Source organism: Paramormyrops kingsleyae, chromosome 15 (genome assembly GCF_048594095.1).
Source record: "Paramormyrops kingsleyae isolate MSU_618 chromosome 15, PKINGS_0.4, whole genome shotgun sequence".
NCBI lineage: Eukaryota > Metazoa > Chordata > Actinopteri > Osteoglossiformes > Mormyridae > Paramormyrops > Paramormyrops kingsleyae.
The window spans coordinates 10,648,348-10,668,288 of NC_132811.1; the positions used below are offsets into that span (position 1 = coordinate 10,648,348).

The 19,941-nt window shown below is 42.0% G+C and overlaps 1 protein-coding gene across 11 annotated transcripts in view; it reads right to left on the bottom strand.

Moving 5' to 3' along the window:
* Positions 1-7,759: 7,759 nt before the first annotated feature.
* LOC111849520 (uncharacterized) overlaps positions 7,760-19,941 on the bottom strand; it is a 115,674-nt gene continuing 103,492 nt past the window's right edge. For 6 of the 11 annotated variants that reach the window (XM_023822445.2, XM_023822443.2, XM_023822442.2 and 3 more), the window contains 5 exons: positions 19,163-19,256; positions 18,146-18,216; positions 13,289-13,391; positions 10,515-10,553; positions 7,760-9,819 (listed from right to left, as the gene is read on the bottom strand). In XM_023822445.2, coding sequence (XP_023678213.2) covers positions 9,376-9,819; positions 10,515-10,553; positions 13,289-13,391; positions 18,146-18,216; positions 19,163-19,256 — 751 coding nt within the window. In that variant the 3' untranslated portion in view covers positions 7,760-9,375. Of the gene's footprint in view, positions 9,820-10,514; positions 10,554-11,890; positions 12,799-13,288; positions 13,392-18,145; positions 18,217-19,162; positions 19,257-19,941 lie in introns of those variants that run through there. The other 5 variants (XM_023822440.2, XR_002839557.2, XM_023822446.2 and 2 more) reach the window with 5 other exon arrangements.

Genomic DNA, 19,941 nt, shown 5'->3' on the forward strand with positions numbered 1-19,941 from the left:
ATCCCAATCTCAAAAGCAGAGATGGGTATAAGACAGGAGACCTGGAACCATAAAAAAAAACTCCGCCAATATTAAAAGAAAAGATAGGATAATCCCGATGGAAAATAAAAATTCAGCACTAAGCCAATTAAAAAGAATTGCGGGACACCGGAGCATTTCACCAGCAGTGGATGGATCGTCAAACCGAGTGTGGAAGAATTGGGGGGGGGGCGTGACAGTAGCCCGGGGCGAGTGAACTTCAGCTGGCCCGTTACTTTGGCGTTTCGAAGGCAGTCTTTGCCATTCACATGCGGTGGTGAGGGGGGGGTCTCTAATCCACAGACTGACCCCTGCCAGGTGACATGTCGGAGTCCTAATTCCACAGCACGTGATGCCGAAGGGCAGTGATCGAACTGTAAGCCAGTAGGAGCCATGACCGAACACCACCACCCCACCCGCCCCCCCCTCACTCCACAACTCCATCCCAGCGGTGCAAGTGCACCTTATTCATAACCTACACATCCCCAATCATTATGTCCTGGGCCCCTGCCAAACCAAACTCTTCAGCTGTGCCAGGATTTAATGCCCCCCCCCCTTTTGATATGTGGTCCAGAAACCTCAGAGGTCTTTCCAGGGTCCACTAACCCTACCTGTATATCATTTACGGGGATTTTCGCTGCCGCCGTGTGCACCTACTCTCCTGGGTAGATCACAGCGAAGCGATATCACTCCATAGGCCATCGGTACTCTGTATTATCATAACAAGACAATTACTACGTTGGAACAGCATGGAAATTTTGTGATGATTCGTTCGTTTTTGGTCCAACGTTCCTTGTAAATATCAGTAGACGGAGTAAAATCTCTGCTCTCTTGGCTTTATAAGGGGAAGACAGTGTAAGTCAATTTAAAAAGCTTGTTGACATGTAGCTCTGTTTACAGGTGCCTGAATTTTTATATGTGGCCTGGTATCCATCTCAGCTAAGTCTGAGTTTACATAAAGATCTGTAATGGTCACATCTGTGTGCAGGGTGCTGTAGTAACATCTCTTTCCTCATGTAAGCTTTGTGCTATCTTGCTCCTGTTAGCGTAGCATTACAATTGTATCCTGGTGTAAATGTCCATGTATACAAGTTCATTATAGGTCTGGGACAGTGGGTGACTCAGTGGGATAAGTGACTGGGCCTGTGATTGGAATATCACCGGTTTACCTGGCCTCAGCAGAACAGTCACATGTCCATGGGCCCTTGACCCCCCCCCAGCACCACACATTGGCTGACTCTGCACTGTGACCCCCCCCCCCCCCCACCCAAAGCTATGGAGGGCGAGATGGGTGAGGCAAAGAGAAGAATTCCAATGTACTTGTGCAAATGGCAAATAAGACATTTATCAATTTCTTATTTTATACATTTATATACTGTATATGATCCTTGCACTGTACTCAGGACACAAATTTGCCCCTTGTTGTCTATTTGACCTTGTACATCCTTGCACCCCAGTCTGTACACTAAGATCCTCGGATTCAAAATTCCTTCCGCTTCCAAAGTTTAGATTGTTTTCTGTCAGTGGCATGACATTTAGTGTTGCTGCATTGATACTCTAAATGTACAGTGCATTACATTACTCAAGCTTCGGTTAAAAACACATCTTTTTAGGAATGTTACGGTGTTTGATCCATTTTGTAATGTTTGTTTTGCCTGCTTTGCCTGTTTTTCTGTATTGTTATTGCATGTTTAATATGGTATGTGTTGGATTTCTTGTATTGTGAACATCTTTCAGTTTGAGAAAGGTGCTATATAAATAAAACATTTATTATTACTATTATTACTAATTGTTCAACTGTTTTACATCACGTTGTATTAGTCTTTACAATCAGGCTACACACTGCATGTTCATGAAAAAAAAAACATTTTCTTGTATTGGTAGATAATTACTATTTCATTAAGCAGTATTATTGAAGGGAATACTCCCCTACTTTTAAATAAAAAAAAACATTACTATTACCGTATTTCACTGTACATGCGCACAACGCCAAAAAAGCTGACTTTGACATGAGATACTGCTGATGGAGAGGCTGGCCGGCTTCACGCGCCTGCTCATTTCTCAGATGGCTGCATCCGGGATCCCGCAAACGCCCGCCAGTTCTGTTTCACCTTCGGTTTTACATAAAATGCATGGCTGTTACCCGAGGTGCAGCTGATTCTCCCGCTGAACAAAACGTCGGGCGACGTGGGAGCCGGTACGCGAAAATCAGACGTTCTCAGATGAGGGTTAAACAGACCTTCAGCGCTTTTATAGCTTCAGGTAAATTTGAAGCCCGGGGATGGACTGCTGCCCAGTCCGGGCTCATTCTGTGCCTTTTGCCCATAAGCTCCGCAGCTGAGTGTAGGACAAGCAAATAGAGGAAATGGATGGATGGATATTTTCAAAAACGGTAGCAATGAAACATTGTATTTGAAGGAAAGAAACTGTTTTACAATCAGGGATGAGGCCAGGGCTCTGAGCTAAGGCGGGCTAGGGGGCGCTATGCAGCTCAGCGAGTTAGGCTTCTGTGACTGGAAGGTTGTTAGTTTGAATCCCATTCCTGGCAGCATAGTCACATGTGCACTGGACCCTTTAATAAGACCCTAAACGCTCCAGGGGCACCAAATAAATGGCCTGACCCTGTGGTCAGACTCCAAACTTTGCTCTCAACCGTATGTATATCTCAAAACAGAGCAAGACGGGATATGTGAAAAGTAGCATTCCAATGTACTTGAAAATAGCAAATAAAACATCATTTCATTTCCAACGTGGTGCACTCCTGTCCATGCAACTGAATTTCAACTGACCCCCCAAAAAGGCCCCGGTTTCATCTGACTCTGGGTACAGTCGCTACTACATCTGCAAGGCCTGCGCGGATATAGAGGACATCCCCAGCAGGTACCTGCGATTTATCCGCGCCGCGCGGGGTACAGTGTGACAGGCGTGTCTGTAATGAAGCCAGAGACCAGCGAACTCCTCCAAAGTTCAAACGCTGTGTGCTGACACCTCCCTGCAATAAGAGAGCGGGAGCTTGGGGTTAACACATGGGGAGGCTTCAGGATCAAGCGTGATCATCTTTGTGATTGTTTAATAAGATATTCCAACAAAGGACAAAATAAAAATCACTGATTCACCAGGGTTTAATTACCTTGGCTGCACCATAGCAAGCTGTGTGCAATATTTCAGTTCAGACTGAAATTATCGGCTAAAATGCTAATGCAAGTTTATCTATGCTAATGCAAGCATATTTTATTGCATTATTGAAAAAAAGTAATAAATAATGCAAGTTACTCAATGCCACAAATTTGGAAAGCCACAGACATATGGCTGATCGACACTGTCATTTAAAAAAAAATAACAATTGGAAATCTAGGGAGGAAAAAAAAGACAGAATAAGGTACGGTCTAAATTAGAGGATTTGTGGACATGGTTAGTTTCTTTTCATAATCTGCCTATTAGCACTTAACTACTTGCAATTCACAAAACCATGACAGGGACACTAATAGTGATGAATTCACAGTACTGGGGCTTGTGTCCCTAGAGGAATATTTTTTTTCATACCCCCTCCTAAATCCATTTGAGCATACCCAGGAAGATAACATAGACAGAAATAACTGTAAGCACAGATACTGCAATAATAGGTGTGAAATTTTCATCTTGTGGCAAGTACATTCTGTATCGGTGTAAACTTTAAAAGAATCTTATTTGATTTTAATTCTGCCGAGTGCCATACTGGATTTCCTTGCTTGTCATTTAATATACAGGGATAGTAAGGCCTACAAGTGGGTTTGTAAGCACATTAGATACTCGGCTGACATTTCTATATTTTCCTTTCTTTATTCTCGATACTGTAAACTTGCATTGTTAGTGTGGAAACATCACCAACAAAAAATTAGCTAAATCATAGCTAAGATGTGCATAAATTGGGATTAGAGTCTTGTAGAGCATCTTTCGCAAAGACTGGGGAGATTTTCAACATTTGACACGTACTGTCGTACCGCTCACAGAGGAAACATGTGCAATGCCCTAGAATACACACTAATAAACAAAATATGACAACTAATGTCACATAGTGTTTTTAATTTTGATTTTATAGATGTGACAGTTGGGATCCACATCACTCCTCCTCCATTCTACTGCAGGTGACTGTTTCCGTAGGAACGGATGCCGGGCCATAAACGACAATCAATCCCACGTCTTCCATCAAAAAAACAATCAAAGGCAAAACGAGACAGCTACTGAAGCAGGAACCTGCTTGGTCACCAGAATATCTCCAAATCGTGGAAATCTGAGCATTAACAAGGAAAATCACTGACACATTCACGTGACAGGGCATAATTAAACCAATAAACAGAACACGGAATGGCAAACTCTAGTGAACTTCATAGAAAGACATTTTCCATGTATTTATCCTTACCATAGTAATGTATTAATCTGAAGGCAGAAAAATTGGATCACACTATAAATAAATAATAGGCTCTTCACGTCCTTCTGGGCAGAATGCCAGTTTTTTTTAAACATGTAAGGGACAAAAGCGTGCTTTAAAGACAATTAAATAGAAAATACTTGTCCTAGTATAGTCCTGGCAGCCATTTTCATTTATTGGGTATATAAAACCACACTGACACTTCCCTTTGTCTTATTAACTCAGCATGTGGCTTCACACTACAATCAGCCCAACACATTACAGCTCTATCATTACAGTGTTGTGCTTTATTAACAAACACATTTTAAGGTAGGACACGACCTACTGCAACTAGAGAGTTTATATGTGAATTGCGCACCGTCTCAGCTGCTGCCTTGGCTGTATCACTGGCTGAATCACACTCAGTGCCTGGCAGCGCACACAGGTACAACAGCACTGACCCAGAGATGATTCGGGCAGATACCTTAGTGAGACCAGAGGGCAGCAGGTCACGGAGATAAAGCTGAAAGCCTTCCAGGACATCCAGAATCACCATCTTTACCCATATTACTCTAAACAATCTGCTTGTATTTCAGCGTAAATTCCCTACAGTAAAACTGGCATAGGAGCCGGGATAGACTTTTAAAACAAATCTGTGAGACATTACATAGGTGCAACTTACGGGGCATTGTTATGAAGCACATTGCATTCTTATGGCTTTGGCTGCTCAAGTAGCTATTTTTTTATAATAATAATTAAAAATGGTGGAAGAGAGTTACGATGGCATCGTCTCTCCTGGGACCTGAACCTGGAAGATTAAAATCAAGAAGTCCAACTTCCTAATTCGCAACGGTTTATTGCACAATTCGATATCCACACCGGTGACTTGCGCGTTAAAAGGGTGTTAGATCGCTAGGCTTGCATAACAGAAGTTTGTTTATTTAATTAGCGTCTGGGTACCGCTGACAGTTTGATGAAACATTCTTTCCCGCAGTGGTTTACCGTGCCGTTGACCTCCCACCCTGTAGGTTGTCTCGGGAAAAACATACTTTTAAAACGCATCAAAGTGGCGACAAATCTACAATTTTCAGCACGGGAAAAACCAGGCCTGTTTCCATTTCCCGACAGGTCCTGTGAAGAACTCGCTCTAAGTAACTGCAATTAGGCCAGCCTGTGAGTTCTTAAGCGAGGATTAGCTCCTCGGCATTGATGACTAACGGGCTTTTCTGAGATGTCATTAGCAAAATTGAATATTATTATTATTTTTTAAATGTGGAGAATAGGCATACTGATCTACATTTTCTCCCCCCATACTGTGTCCCCCCCCTGAATGGACTCCAGGGATATTTTCTTATTCAGAAAGAACCTTTCAAGGTTGAATAAAAGAAATGGCGACGGGGTCCCTGAGAGCGGGAAGTGATCATCATTTTCACCTTCAACTCTTCTTTGATGTGGCAGAGTCAATTTTTAATCAGCAACCATCACACTGGGCTTCATTTCTCCTCACAAAGTCCCATTACTCTGCCACTTTCTGGAAGGGGGTGATAAGGACAATGCTCCCCTTTTTCTCCACGTTCATAGAGCCCAGCGTATGAGTCCCTTTGGAGAGGATTGATAAAAAAAAAAAAAAAGAAATGAGCACGTAAGGAGAAAGGTCACCCATCCGCCTGGGTTAACCCTTTATCCACAAAAGGGGGGGGGGGGGTGGTTGCTTGGACCCAAGGAAAGGAGGAGACAGCATGAAGAGTTAAAATGTTACGGTCTATACGTTTCTGTGTTTCTCTGGGGCGGAGTCACTGTAGAGCTGCGCTTTAAACAATGCTGGGAGGTGTATGAATGTGGAAACCCAGCTTATTCTATTAGACTTCATAAAGAAGGAAGCACCATTCCCCAAAAAGCTCGATGAGTTCATCGTGCCCACTAGGAGCAGCGCAGAGTCGCCGTCTTGGACGGAGCATGTGATTGGGTCTCCTCCACTGCCGCCCCGCGCCTCGGGAGCGATCGGGTTTCTCGGAAGCCTGACCAGTGACCCGGTTCGGAGGTCGTGCCGAAACGCCCACGGATCGTTCTGGCTAATCAGGCCCGATTTGAGCTGGCATCCCCCTGTCCTCATTAGCGGCCTAATCGGGTGCAGATGTCGCTCACATTGTGTACTTTCTGTTTCGGTTCTAAAGGCCAATTTGGGGAGTGCGCTGCCTGAGCCGTTCCAGGCTGGTCGCGGATGCAGAAAGTTTACATTACTTTAAGCTGATGGGGCTCGTTTACATTGGGCCTCATATTCTGACAGTGTATCATGTGGGCATTATTACATATTGAAATAATGAGAAATATCTGAAACAAACCTTACAGCCTTCAGTCTATGAACCATAAAACTTGACAGCACCTCATGGATAAAACGTACGACTCTCAACTCACAGTAAAAATCAAAACAAAATATCAAAAGAAAAACAAGAAGAGATAAACTAAAAAATAATCAAACAGTATGCTTTAAATAAGATGACAAAAACACCAATTAAAAATCTGATTAAATTGCCGCACAAATGCAAACATATACACCATGCATGTATTTATAAATAATAATAACTTGCTCCAGACCTATAACAGTGATGGGCTGTCACAGGTATGTGCAGTTGGAGGAGGAGAAAGACCTCCAGGGTTTATATCATTGGATAAAAATACCAATTACCTTCCTGCAACAGAACAGAACACAACCCAGGCTTTGCTGTGTCTTATAAGTCATCTTTTAGTCCTGTCTTTAATGACAGCACTGTAAGGTTAAGGAATTGACATAAACGATAAATTCCGGGCAATCGAGGGTCCTGACAGCCTCGTTTTAATGCCGAAGTAATTATCCACTTACTCTTTTGTGTAATTGTCAAAATCCCCTGCTTAACTAAAAATGTGTACGGTTCGCATGAAGACGCAAATTCTGGATGAATCCACAGCACCGAAGCTGCGATTTTTCAAAAGCGTACTAACATTTTCCAGAGGACCACACACACAAAACCACACGTTCATTAAGCGAAATTACTTCAGGAAGTTAAGGATGAGAAAGATCCCAGTTTTGGTCTCTTTGTATGAAAAAAGTGCAATCCTTGTTGAGAATTACAGCTAGTCTTTGGCAAAAGGGAGGAGGGAGGATTGGGGGGGGGGGGCGGTTGGCTTCACATTAATCTGCTAGCCAAGCTAAAATGAGTTTAGCACACATCAAAAGCATGCTTATCCTCAGAAAACCTCACCATGCTCTCAAGGACAACAAATGATCATTTTCGTGATTGTTTCCGGAGGACGATTTCCTGGCTTAAGTGCTAACCCTAAAAAGCAGTGACATTTAATGATGACACATTGTCTGCATTATGTATCTGTATGATTTTTTTTTTTTTTTTTAAGAGTTTTGCAGCAAGGGTGTAAATGACGAATCCCGCTAATGAGCCCTGCCTCTCCTCATTAAAATGTATAATCCCTTGGGGAAAAAATGTCACTTTCTTAATGTTGTCCAGCATCCTGGGGATAACAGAGACTACTGCGTTAAAGCTTCCGGATTTCCTAACAGTCTGTCATTAGCACGGAAAAATAGCCCCCTTTGCAAAGGGCAGAGGCACTTCACAGAAGTAGCATTAAGGTTGTGCTATTTAAATATACCTTGTATTTTGTTTTGATGTATGTGTCGGTATATACTGTAGACTACACACATACAGTACTACAGACTACAGACAATACATATGAGTAGTACATTCAAAGACGTCTCCATCAGGGTTCTACATTTCCAGAAAGTCCATTGGAGATGTGGTCTGAGCAATAAGATAACTTTTTTTTGGTGGTTGAAGCAGGATTACATCATGTTTGTTTTTTTGCGTTTACCGCCTGGTTCCTAGGTCATTAACTCTGTTGGTTTGCTGATTTATTTATTAATCCACAGGCTCGCAGCTACACAGGCAAGCAAAAATCACATTGCTGAAGTGGGACTCATCATCATCGACCTTGTCGTTTCATACAGCCACAGGAGTTAATAAAGTTATTAATAATTCCACTTATATGTGCCCTTAAAATGCACTTGCAGACAGACAAGATGTGTTAACACAACACTTCGGAATCCAATCTGATTTTTGACAAAATGCTACATAGTTAGAATAAAAACTATTTGACAATATTTGCAGTCTAGTTAGCAGCTATACTATACATTTGGACAAACCTATCTGTTATAATCCTAGATATATTGCTGTATATTGCTGCTTCTATTCATAAGTCTGTCATCAACATACAGATGTCACCAACAAAATTCTCACAAGGAAAAAACAGCCATATTTTTGGAAAAAAAACATCTACAGCAATCACAGATCCAGAATAATAAAACGGGCAATAATTTCTATCAAGGGTATTAATTAGAAACAAGGAAAAAAAAACAATGTGGTGAATCATCACTTTTAGCAGGGGAATGAAAATGGCAACAACAAAGTATAAACTCGAGAGAAATGAGGGTTTATCAGAATGTGTGACAAGGGGAGAAGGTGATTCATTTTCCATGCTATTTATGAACGGGCGGGATCTGCGGACAGCTACAGGAGCCGATTCCCTGGCAACACCGTGCCCTCGGGGCCTGTACAGATGCCATGGAGAAACAAGTGTTGCCTGCCTTCAACAAGGCAGAAAAGATGTCGCCGGTGTGACCAAAGGAGGGGTATGGTGACAGATTACTGATTCACGCATGCGGCACTACGGTATACATACACCAAAATCAAATATTTATAACAAGAGCATCAGTGGGGAAAAAAATAAAATAAATATAAATAAATAAATTATATATATATATATATATATATCAATGAGTCAGTGATTGTCACTTATAATAACAGTTTGTTCTTGCTATAGAGAAGCTGCATTTAACCACATCTGGTTATTTAAATGCCACGTCAACAATTCATTTAGCACCATCTGCGATTTATGCCACGTTTTTCAGTCTCGTGTTCATTTTAATTATTATTTTTTGATTGATTTTTTTCCATGGCCGCACCCCGCACAGCCTCAATCTCAGCGGCGAGCTGGCTCATCTTCTCTGACCAGAACTCCGAGCTCTCCTGGAGCTGTACGGAGAGCTCCCCCACCCGTCGGATCCAGTAGGACTTATCCGGCGCCTCCCCGGGATCCGCTCTCGTTAAGTTGCCTGTCGGTTCCCATTCAGCAGTCAAGAAGGGCCCTCGTCGGGGGGTGGGGGGCCGATGTGAGATGGCGGCCGGGTCGGGGGGGCCGGGCTCTGTGCAGGGGGGTGCGAGCTGGCAGAGAGGAAACCTTTGTGGAGAAGCCCTGAGGGTGAGGTGTCCAGCACTCTTTAACCTCCGTTCAAGCTGTTTACGTTGGGTCTGCTCTTCCTCCAGCTGCTTCCTCTGATCCGCGTTCTCCAGACTCAGGGCGCTAAGCTAGGAGAAAGGAAACAAAAGTGGCCAGTGACTAGTGCGTGGAAATGCTCTTTAACTGACTGCTGCATAGCTACTTAATTGAGTTATTTATGGGCGTACCCTACAAGGAAAGCCAGGCGCCCTCACGATCAGGTTTCGCCTTTTCCGTCATATTTTTCATAAAATCAGTGCAGATTTCACAAAAGAAAACGAATCCCTCATACTGTGATGAAACTCTAAGGGAGACGACCGGACAAAATAACACCATTTCAAACATGTTTGAATATTATAAAAGTTTCCTTTTCCAAAAGAAATGTTTTCATTGGTCACCTTGAAGCTTAGAGTTGCTGAGCGCTATGATCGAACACAGAAAAACTTCTGGGTGTCCTCCTTGACTCGTGACTTTGGGGTCATGATAATATTGCATTCGATGCAGAGAAGGATGGCAAATATGATTTTTTTTTTATATGTGTAAAAACACAAAAGCACTTTTCAATCCACGCAGGAGCAGACATGGATGAAAGAATAGCAAATCAGAGTCAAATAATGGCTATACAAAAAAAGTCAAACATGAAATAGAAGGGACAAATTCAAATTTACCGATATAACCAAAAGAGCAGATTTTTGTAAAATCTAACACAATTCACTGCAATTTTTTTGCAATTCAACTTAGGATGCCCAGCTACTAGATTATGGCCGTAAAATGAGACTTTTACCTGATCTAAATGCAGGGATCCTGTAGGATGAGATCCTGCCTGGAATATAAATGTAACATATATATAACAATGTTTCAGAAACGTTGGCTATGGTATTGTACCTCGTAAATGTAAAGGCTTTTCTGAACTGATGTCCTCTACGTGTTTAATACAAGTGCATGGAAAAAAATATATAGCAGTACAATTTTCACATGAAGGAAACCTACCCAAAGCATCAGAGACATAGGTTTAAATACAATTTTCCAAACCATGAAACAAAACAAACTGTTTCCTAATGTGTTTAAAGCCTGCACGTGGGCTTATTCGAGCTGGAAAAAATGGACAGAATTACACTAGACCTAAAAAAAAAAAACAGAATTACCAGGGACAGAGGGAAAACATAATTATCTTTTATTTTTGCACTATAATTACACTTTAAGTACAACTACATTGTGGGTTCTATACTGACAGGAAAAATAACATGAATTAGAACAGCGGGGATTCAACTAAATAAGGTCACAGAACCATTTTTTGTGTGTTTGTAACTAAAGGAAAGTCCTGGCTATTTATTTACAGCAGCTGGTCTGGAGCTGCATGTCTGCCGATATCACCTGCTTGGGGTAATAATACTGTAAGAGCAGAGGGGGCTCGCACCGCAAACGGCCAGAACCAGACGGAGGCCGGTCGGACGGCTCTCGGAAGAGGACCGGGACAGGAACGGCGAGGCGTTCCGCGGCTCAGTCACAGAAACCACTGCGAGTTTGTAAGTATTTTGTTTATCACCTGTTCTCCAGCCTAGACAAACCATCATCCCAACATGTCAGCTGAAACAATTATCCACCGGATGACTCGCGCTCATCAGCTCGCGGGGAAGCTATGGTGCAAAGATGGCAGACGTGTGGGTGGGTGGAGCCCCGCCCCCGGCGGGCGCTGACACGCGCAGCAGGGCCGCGGGGGCCCCGGGGCACGTTCCAGCCATGTGGGGCTTCAGGATGGGCCCCTGTTGTGTGGCTGCATCCCCCGACAACTGCTGGGAGCTGTATCAGCTGATGACAGGCCACGACTTTACAGGGCACGCGGTGGCATCTCACACCGGGGCCGGTGACATCGGTGGGAACAGCGGCCCGCCGTCACTTCCAGGTGCGGACAGCAGAGCTTCCCGCTTTAAACTTATAAAAATAAAATGGCAAAAAATGAAAATCTGCTCATGTTAAAAAAAATAAATAAATAAAAATGTGTCCCACTGTGTGATTAACTGCATCATTGGCTTTGTGATTTCCTCATTCCGGGGAACATTTAAATGTGTGAAGAATGATGTTTATTTATTTTAAACAAAACTCAATTTCAAGGAATAAAAAAGTATAGACAAAACAATGGATAAATGAACAGCCCAAACAAACTGTTATTGACATTTATTTTTTAAATTTATAGTAATTCAACTGATAATTACACAATGGCTGTAAAACTCTCATACACAAAAGGCAGAAAGCCTTTTTGTCCAAAATGAATCACTACAATCCTGTTCATTTGTGTCGCTTGATTTAAATACCACTCAAATTCCCCCCTAAAAAGCGAAATACCCCAACTCTATTTTACCTCAGTCAGAAACCGTGTCCTCTCTCATCTCAACAAACTGGCACAATACAGCTAGACAAATGAGTATAACCAAATAAAAGCGAGTCTCTCTAGATGTATCATACAATTCCACTATGAAATAAAGAGTTTTTTTTCCCCTTCCCTTTACTATAACTGAAAGTGTATTCACTCCATCTCATTTCATTCATACTTGAACATCAATTACTCTGTTATGAATCACAGGCATAGAAATTAGAAATCAAATCCTATTGAGCTCCATTCTAGACAGGGAAATCTATGCAGATTAGACAGGGGCAATTTAGCTTTGCCTTCCACGCTCATTTTCTTACCATTACTTGGAAATGAAGTAAGACATTCCATTATTATTTGGACTGAAACATCAGCACCAGAGTTGCTGAAATTACCTTGAATTTTTTTTTTGCTTGAGCTAGTGGAGTCATTATTTCAAACATCTTAGTCTGAATCAATATCAGTAATGATTCATTCGTTTGATTAAGAAGTGAGTCCATCTGTAGGTGTCAGGTAATTACCAGGATGACCTATAATGAGAATATTTCACAATCCTCTAACTTCACCGGCTTGTTCCCTCAACAGCGTAATGACTTCCTGGTCCAGCTGTTTCATAACACTTCTATGCTTCTGTGGTTTTGCTCAAAGATCAGTAGCTAGAGCTTGGCTGTTGCTGCCGTTTTTCTGGGAATAAAGATTTCTGTGGAAACGCGGGTGAAAATAGGTGTGAATTCAGGAGATTGGGATACGTTCCACTTAATGAAAGAGGCAACAAAAACCAAGCTGTAGCATTTTTACTGATGCGGATTCTCCACACGCTGCTACTTTTCAATGGCATTTACTCGACATACTTTGCATTTTAAAGAGCGTTGAAGAGATGTTTTTCGATACACAGGAATGCAGCGATCTCTTTCATAAATAACGATAGCTAACCAAGGTGTACGCTTATATATATTTTGATGTGGAAAGTAGAACGAGGAGGCGATACTTTGCCAGGCTTTCAATAGAACTATAAAAATTTGTTAGACACACTTGTTATGGGAATTTCTCATACAGTAGCTGTCAGAAATTACTCAACTAGTTTGAGAAGAATACCTAAGTGTTTTTAAGTATGGGGAACAATTCTGGTTCCTGTTTCAACCAAGGGAGTTCCGTGGAGCATCAGTTCAGGCGAGGCAGTCAGCTGTTACCTGTTGGTTCAGCAGAAAGATGGATTCCATGCTTGCTTTCAGCTTGGATTGCATGTCTTCCATTCTGCTGAGGTTCTGGGTCACCAGGCTAACCGTCTTGCTCCTTGACAACAAACAAAACGGCCTACCATTAGCACAAAGGATGAGAGACTCATGAGGTTTCTATAAACGTTGCCAACCGGATGCGACGTGACTCTTTTGAGAACGTGGATGTGAGGAAGACCTTGAGTTGGAGAACAAAACCGGTAGCTGGGTCCCAGCTGCAGTTCATTTAAATTTCTTAACTAATGTTAAAATATGCAGCCTTGTGTCTATATATAGGCGACTGTGGAGCATTGAGATGTATTACTAATAAATTTCAACTTAAGAGAACACCATATTTAAAAAAAGAAATGAACTGTCAAAAGTACTGTCAAAAGTGACAGTTTTCTGACTTTATTCTGCAACATGAATAGCTCAATGAGTCATTCCTTCTTTTAAACGAACTTTTTTTTCAAACTTCGTCTGGGCCTATTTATTTTTTAATGTTAAAGACATTCTTATCTGCGGGCCAGGCTGCTCTGATTAAGGCAAATGTTGAAGCCTAACATCCCTTTTTGCACATCTAAGTAATGACTATCACGTTAAAAATATGGCACCGATTTCATGTGCAAAACTATTCCTTTGATATCAAGAAAACATGTCAGACGACGAGGCACCTAAGTGCCACAATTCAATGCAAAATAAGTTCTGATTTTTTTAAATTAACTGCTACTAACAGATGACTTTTCAGCTATTAATAAAAACAGACAAAACTAACATAACATACAAAACTAACAAATTACATACAGCTTTTTAAAGACTTGGAAACAGCCATTCAATAAACAACAGTAACAACTACTATTATTAATAATCGTAATAGTAGTACAAATAATACAGCTACTACTGCTGTTAATAATAATTATTATTATAATAAGCAGTACTTGTGGAATAAATCGATGTGTATAGAGTCCTCCCCCGCCACCGACCCCCCCTGGCTACACACTCACATTCTCCAATATGACATGCGGTCAGACGAACTGGTGTCTCTAAAATGCAATTAGTTTTTGCTTTTGCAGGAAGATGTGCCCTGCGACAGACTGCTCTCGGCCCTGCCCTGAGTCCTATGATTCCTGCAGGCTGCGGGCGATCCAGTGTTGGGTAAGTAGTTTTAAAACAGCACTGCATGGAGCAGTAATATAGTGCTGATGGAATACTTTAGGGTGTAATTTTATATACAAATGATGCACAGGGCCTCTGTGTCTGGGATCTGTTTAAACACGGGCTGTATCACCAGCCCGGCCAATTACCATTTATGAAGCAGCACAGAAGGTTAATCTTCTCAAAGAGAGACTCAGAGGTTTTCCGTGATGTTTGTAAAAAGCGTCGGACGGAAAGAAGCCGGTCATGCCCGAGCTGCATATTCATCGGCGGCCTAATGAATTCCATCCCCCCCCCCACGCAAACTTTCCAGCCTATTAGTGAGAGCTTAAAACACACAGCCGCGGATGCTGAGTACCCATTACAGGCCTCCACAAACAAGAGACAAACATTTTCCATGACATGCCCCTGAAATGCCCACGACTCTCATCTGACCTTTTCAAACCTACCAATATGAGCGTTTCAGTCCAGAAGAATAATGAGGGATTTTACTAAGAAAAAAACATGTAAAAAAGTGTTAAATGAAAGACATCAGAAGTTCTAGGTCGTCATGAGCCAAATATCGCACTAATTTCTCCTGTGCCAAATGATACGACATTTCATTTAATAAAATAAAATTTGCACATTTTCTAAATCTAAACACACACACTAATGAAACAGACAGTGTTTATTTGTAATAAACATTCTAGTTGTTTGTGTTAAAAATAAAATACCTGCGGGTCAAGCTCAAGTTTTGTCACATCCAATTTCTACTCCTCGAAAAAAGGGTACCGGGAGTCAAATTTCCCCAGACTGCGCCTGATTAGCGCTTAATATCGAGCCGCTGTTACAGTAACGGCTAAATTCACGCCAGTAATCACCAGGCATCTGCCAATTAGAAGCGCCTAATGGTGGCCTGCTTTTTTGGCCACGCCGCTGGTGCTGACAGCTCATCACTGGCAATATGGCTGTCAGAGTGAGAGCGGCTCAGTGGCAGGACAGGGTCGGAGTCGCCTTCAAAGCCTCTATCTCCTCACCCCCCACACCCCGATCCTCGCTGCTGCCACTGTCCGAGTGACAAAGGGGACCAGAGGACAGATGACCAGTGACACATAGCTCTGAGCCTGCAAGTTGCCTTAACTGTCCAGATACTGCTACTTAATTATTAATACAGGACATTTTTATTTTCTTATTACCGGACATTTGGATGCATTTTTTAGACCCATAAACTGCAGAGTTGCAATAACTTTGCGTTTTACAAAAAAAAGGAAAATAAAGAATGGAAATAAGTCACACCTCAGGGCTGGGCTTTGTGTGTGTATGTATTTATGTGTGTGCGTGTGTGTGTGTGTGTGTGTGCGTGTGTGTGTGTGTGGGGGGGGGGGGTCTGGCCGATGTGTATGTAACACTGTGGGGAACAAATGTCCCCACAACGTGATAAAATGTGTTGTTTTTATGGAACCCCCCGAGGGGAAACTCAATTTCATAAAAATCTATGACTGCAGTAAAAAAAAAAAAAGCCAAAAGTCTTGTATTATGTTTCTTTACTTATTTATATTGAAGGTTAGGGCTGGATAGGGGTTAAGATTGTGATTGGTGGGATTAGGGTTTTTCCTATAGAAATTAATTGGAAAGTCCCCACAAAAATATGAGTACAAACATGTGTGTGTGTATGTAGAGTTTGCATGTTCTCCCCGTGTCACACGGAGTTCCTACCACAGTCCAAAGACATGCAGCTTGGCTGACTGTCCATGGTGTGGGTGTATGTGTGTGCCCTGTGATGGACTGGCAGGGCGCGCCCCCCCCACCCCCCAGCCTGTCCCCTGTGCTGCCCGGGACAGAAGCCAGGTCCCCTGCGACCCTGCACCAGATAAATGGTAGAAAGACGGATGAAATATTATTACCGTTATTAAGTACTTTACGCTCAGCAATGTAGTGACTGAGTTATTGAAAAGGAGGTTTCACTTATGCTGGACACAAAAGTTCAGAAATGACTATATTCGGTTATAGCAAATGGAAATAATCTTTTCAAACCGCATTGTGCTGAGTCAGCTGTGATGTGCCATAGGAGGGAATCCATTCAGATTTCACTGAGAAATGTATAATGTTATAATTTGGGTGTACGAGCTATCTTACTAAAGGCTGATTTGCATGCAAATAAAACAACTTTATCTCCCTAATCCACAATATCCATATGTGCCATGAAAATGCTTCTCAAGTTATAAAAATCACCTTTATTGGGTAGAGGGATGAAAAAGAAAACCCACAGAAACACTATAAGACCATAAATTCAGAATAAAAGATGGAGACAAGTAACAAACAAAGGAGAGGGACTTGATTGAACACCCTTATCTCAGTCCAGATGATAATACTCATTTTATTAAAGCCATTTAACATCTACATATAAACTTTTTTTTTCAATTACTGAAATGCACAAAAGAAGCCATCCATCTCGCTGCCGTGTTTAAACGTGGCCATTAAAATGACTGACAGCCGGAACCCACGCGAAGGCAGCAAAAGTCAGCGAACAGATGGGTTAGGGTTAAAACAGAGAGAAGCAAGGTGAGTTATGTATGTGAATCAGGGACAGGGGGCAGTAGTGAGCCCCAGAGGGAGTGGGCGGGGCATGCAATCAGCAGTTATACCCTTTAATGCTGTATGCCCTTAGCGGGATTAACAGATCACTGATGAATATTATTTGATAGGCTCGGACACACAGGTTCATGGTTTCTTTATCGCACAAGACTAAGTCTGAATTATTTATCTCATGACCCCGTGGCTGATTCAGGTGTAGCTAAAACACACGTTTAACTGTCAAAATGGCTTGCAGTTGTTTTATTTTAATAATGTACTTTAACTTATCAGTCATGTGATGCTTTAGAGTCTCTTTTCGTAAGTTTTAGCTTGGGTATCTGACCAGTGGCTAAATGTGTTTGTTAACCATGCAGGATCTCAAATAAGAACAAAGTGGAATTAAACTTTTTTTAATAGTCAAATTAAAAGAGTGTTTTAAGCGAACAGTTAACTGCTGGTAATGGTAATTACAGCCAAATGCTTCTGTATAAAGTAACTTGTGCACCTTTTTTGTTCTTAAGAAGTTCTTCCAGAGGTGTGTTTATGAGGACAGTCCGGAGCATGAATGTGCAGAATGTGATCCAGTTGCTGCTCAGATCTCTTATCCGCAGCAGTACCCGCTGAGAAAAGCCATACGTCTACAGTCTATCTCACCTCTTTGATGTCACAGAAGCAAAAGTCACTAAATCGTATAACACCGAGCTTTAGCAGTGTGTGTATGTGTATTATAGCTGGGAATGCGGTCCTGCTAAAACGACGTTTGACTGAATAGCGGAAAGCATTCCTCAGTCCACCTTCAATGGAGATCTTTCGACCAATGAACAAAGAACGTGCATGATCCATGAAGTGCTATTTCGTGGAAGACACACACACACACATACACACAGGACCGTTACAATCACTTTACAATAATAACGTGATTACGTAAAGCATTACGTGGAATTTAAAGAAATTTACATTTTTGCACTAATTTTTGCATTAGGTTCAACTAAACAAGCAATACACGCAAAGACACACACACACACCAATAAAATAAGCCTGTGACACTCGCAGACAGTCACAGAGCTACTCAGACACCATCTCTGGTGCAGTCACTGCAGACACCACGCGAAGCAGGGTACTTACTCGTCCACCTCAAGGTGACCTCTGAGCTGATTAAGAAGTGCTTGCTGATTAGTGGAGTGACTGTCGACGGCCTGAATAGAACGGGGGGGGGGGGGAGTAGACGTTCATTAACTCTCTGCACATTAACAGTGAAGAGCAACAGAAGGAACACGCATTCCCGACCATGCCGATTGGGCAAGGGGTCCGGTTATCACTGTGAAACTGCTACCGTCCGTCATGTCCTTCAACCTCCGGAGCCATCCGGCTCGGAATAACATGCGTTTGCAACTTGTCGCAATCTTTCTTTCCGACAAATCCTGAACTAGCACTGCAGATAATTCAGAATACGCATATCTCGTCTCCAGGTTAATATAGATATAACGCTCACATCACATCGCTAAGGCCTAAGTCTCTCGAACCGAGGTGAGCCCATACGGTACTGACGCTTTGAGGATCGTGTAGGCCCTGCCGATTGAAGGTCGCCCTTGAGAAATGTGTTACGTCCTCTCAAAGAAGGATTCCGGAATACTGGAGTTATCTGAGAGAGGATTTAAGTCATACAAAGAATGTCTATTTAACAGCCCCTTTTAAAGAGGAAAAAAAATCTTTAAAAAAGTGGGATATTATTTTTTCCCCCCCAGATACTCCTCATTTAAAATCTGTCCAGAGGCAATGCCAGTATAACCATTCATTTGCTCACCAATCTCTCAAGCACACACTTCAAGACTTTAGTGTACTGCGAGGAAAAGCACACCTTGGGAAACAGTGAAAGACAGCAAGAATATTTCCAGGGCTTTGCATGACAGATCGGTGATTGGAATTAAATAAAAATTCACCCCCAGCATTTCAAACTGAGGAAGTAATGTGGATCACGGAAGGGAGAAAAAAAAGTTTAACACTGAACTTTAAAATGAGAAATTTCAGTCATACTTAGAAGAGCCTACGTGTTTTCACATCCCCCTCGCGCACCATTAACCAAAGCAAATGTAAATGGAAATAATAAGACCGGCTTCTTCAGTCCGATTCACTTGCCTGTACCTTTAAATGCTCAATCTCCCTCTGCTTTTCATTACTTGTGGCCTTCAGCTTCTCGAGTTCCACCTCCATCGCGTCTTTGGTTTCTCGCAAATGGCTGGAAGAGCAAACATGATAGGATTTTACCGCCAGAGCATTTTAATGATGTCATTTAAAGGAACGGTACTACGTGACGGCTAATGACCACCAAATCCGGACTAGAACGAGGGAGCCCGGGAACATCACCCAGTTCGAGACAGGCGCTTGCCGGATGGTAAATGGGTCACTTCTCATTTATGCCATTTCATCTTTCAGCACGACGGTGATCTAAATCTCGACAAACTTTTTTATAGTTACCTACTGTACCATTTAATTGTACCATACCAGACAATCAGAACGTTACATTAATCATTATGCAGAATAACAAGCACTTTCTTGTAGTGTTAACAAGTAATGCAGAATGGCAAACAGGGAACCAGAAATAAAAGCTTAGAAAGTGGTGCCTTGCACTAACAGCATGAAGGCTGTGGGTTCAAATCCCAGGGAGCGCCTGAATGAAAGCATCAAATAAGTGAGTAAAAATGTAGAATGGAAAACGGCAGCGTGATTGAAATGGTGCTGCTTATCAGAACAGAAAATGTACAGAACTGTACAATGTTTTTAGGGTAAAAAGACACTTATTTATAGATTCCTAACAAAAATGTGTCTATAGGGTGTGTTTGTCATCTATTTGCCACCTATTTCATTTATGAATAATCTATAAATTAGTTTCAAAGAAACTATGAATGATTTTTCAGCCACAT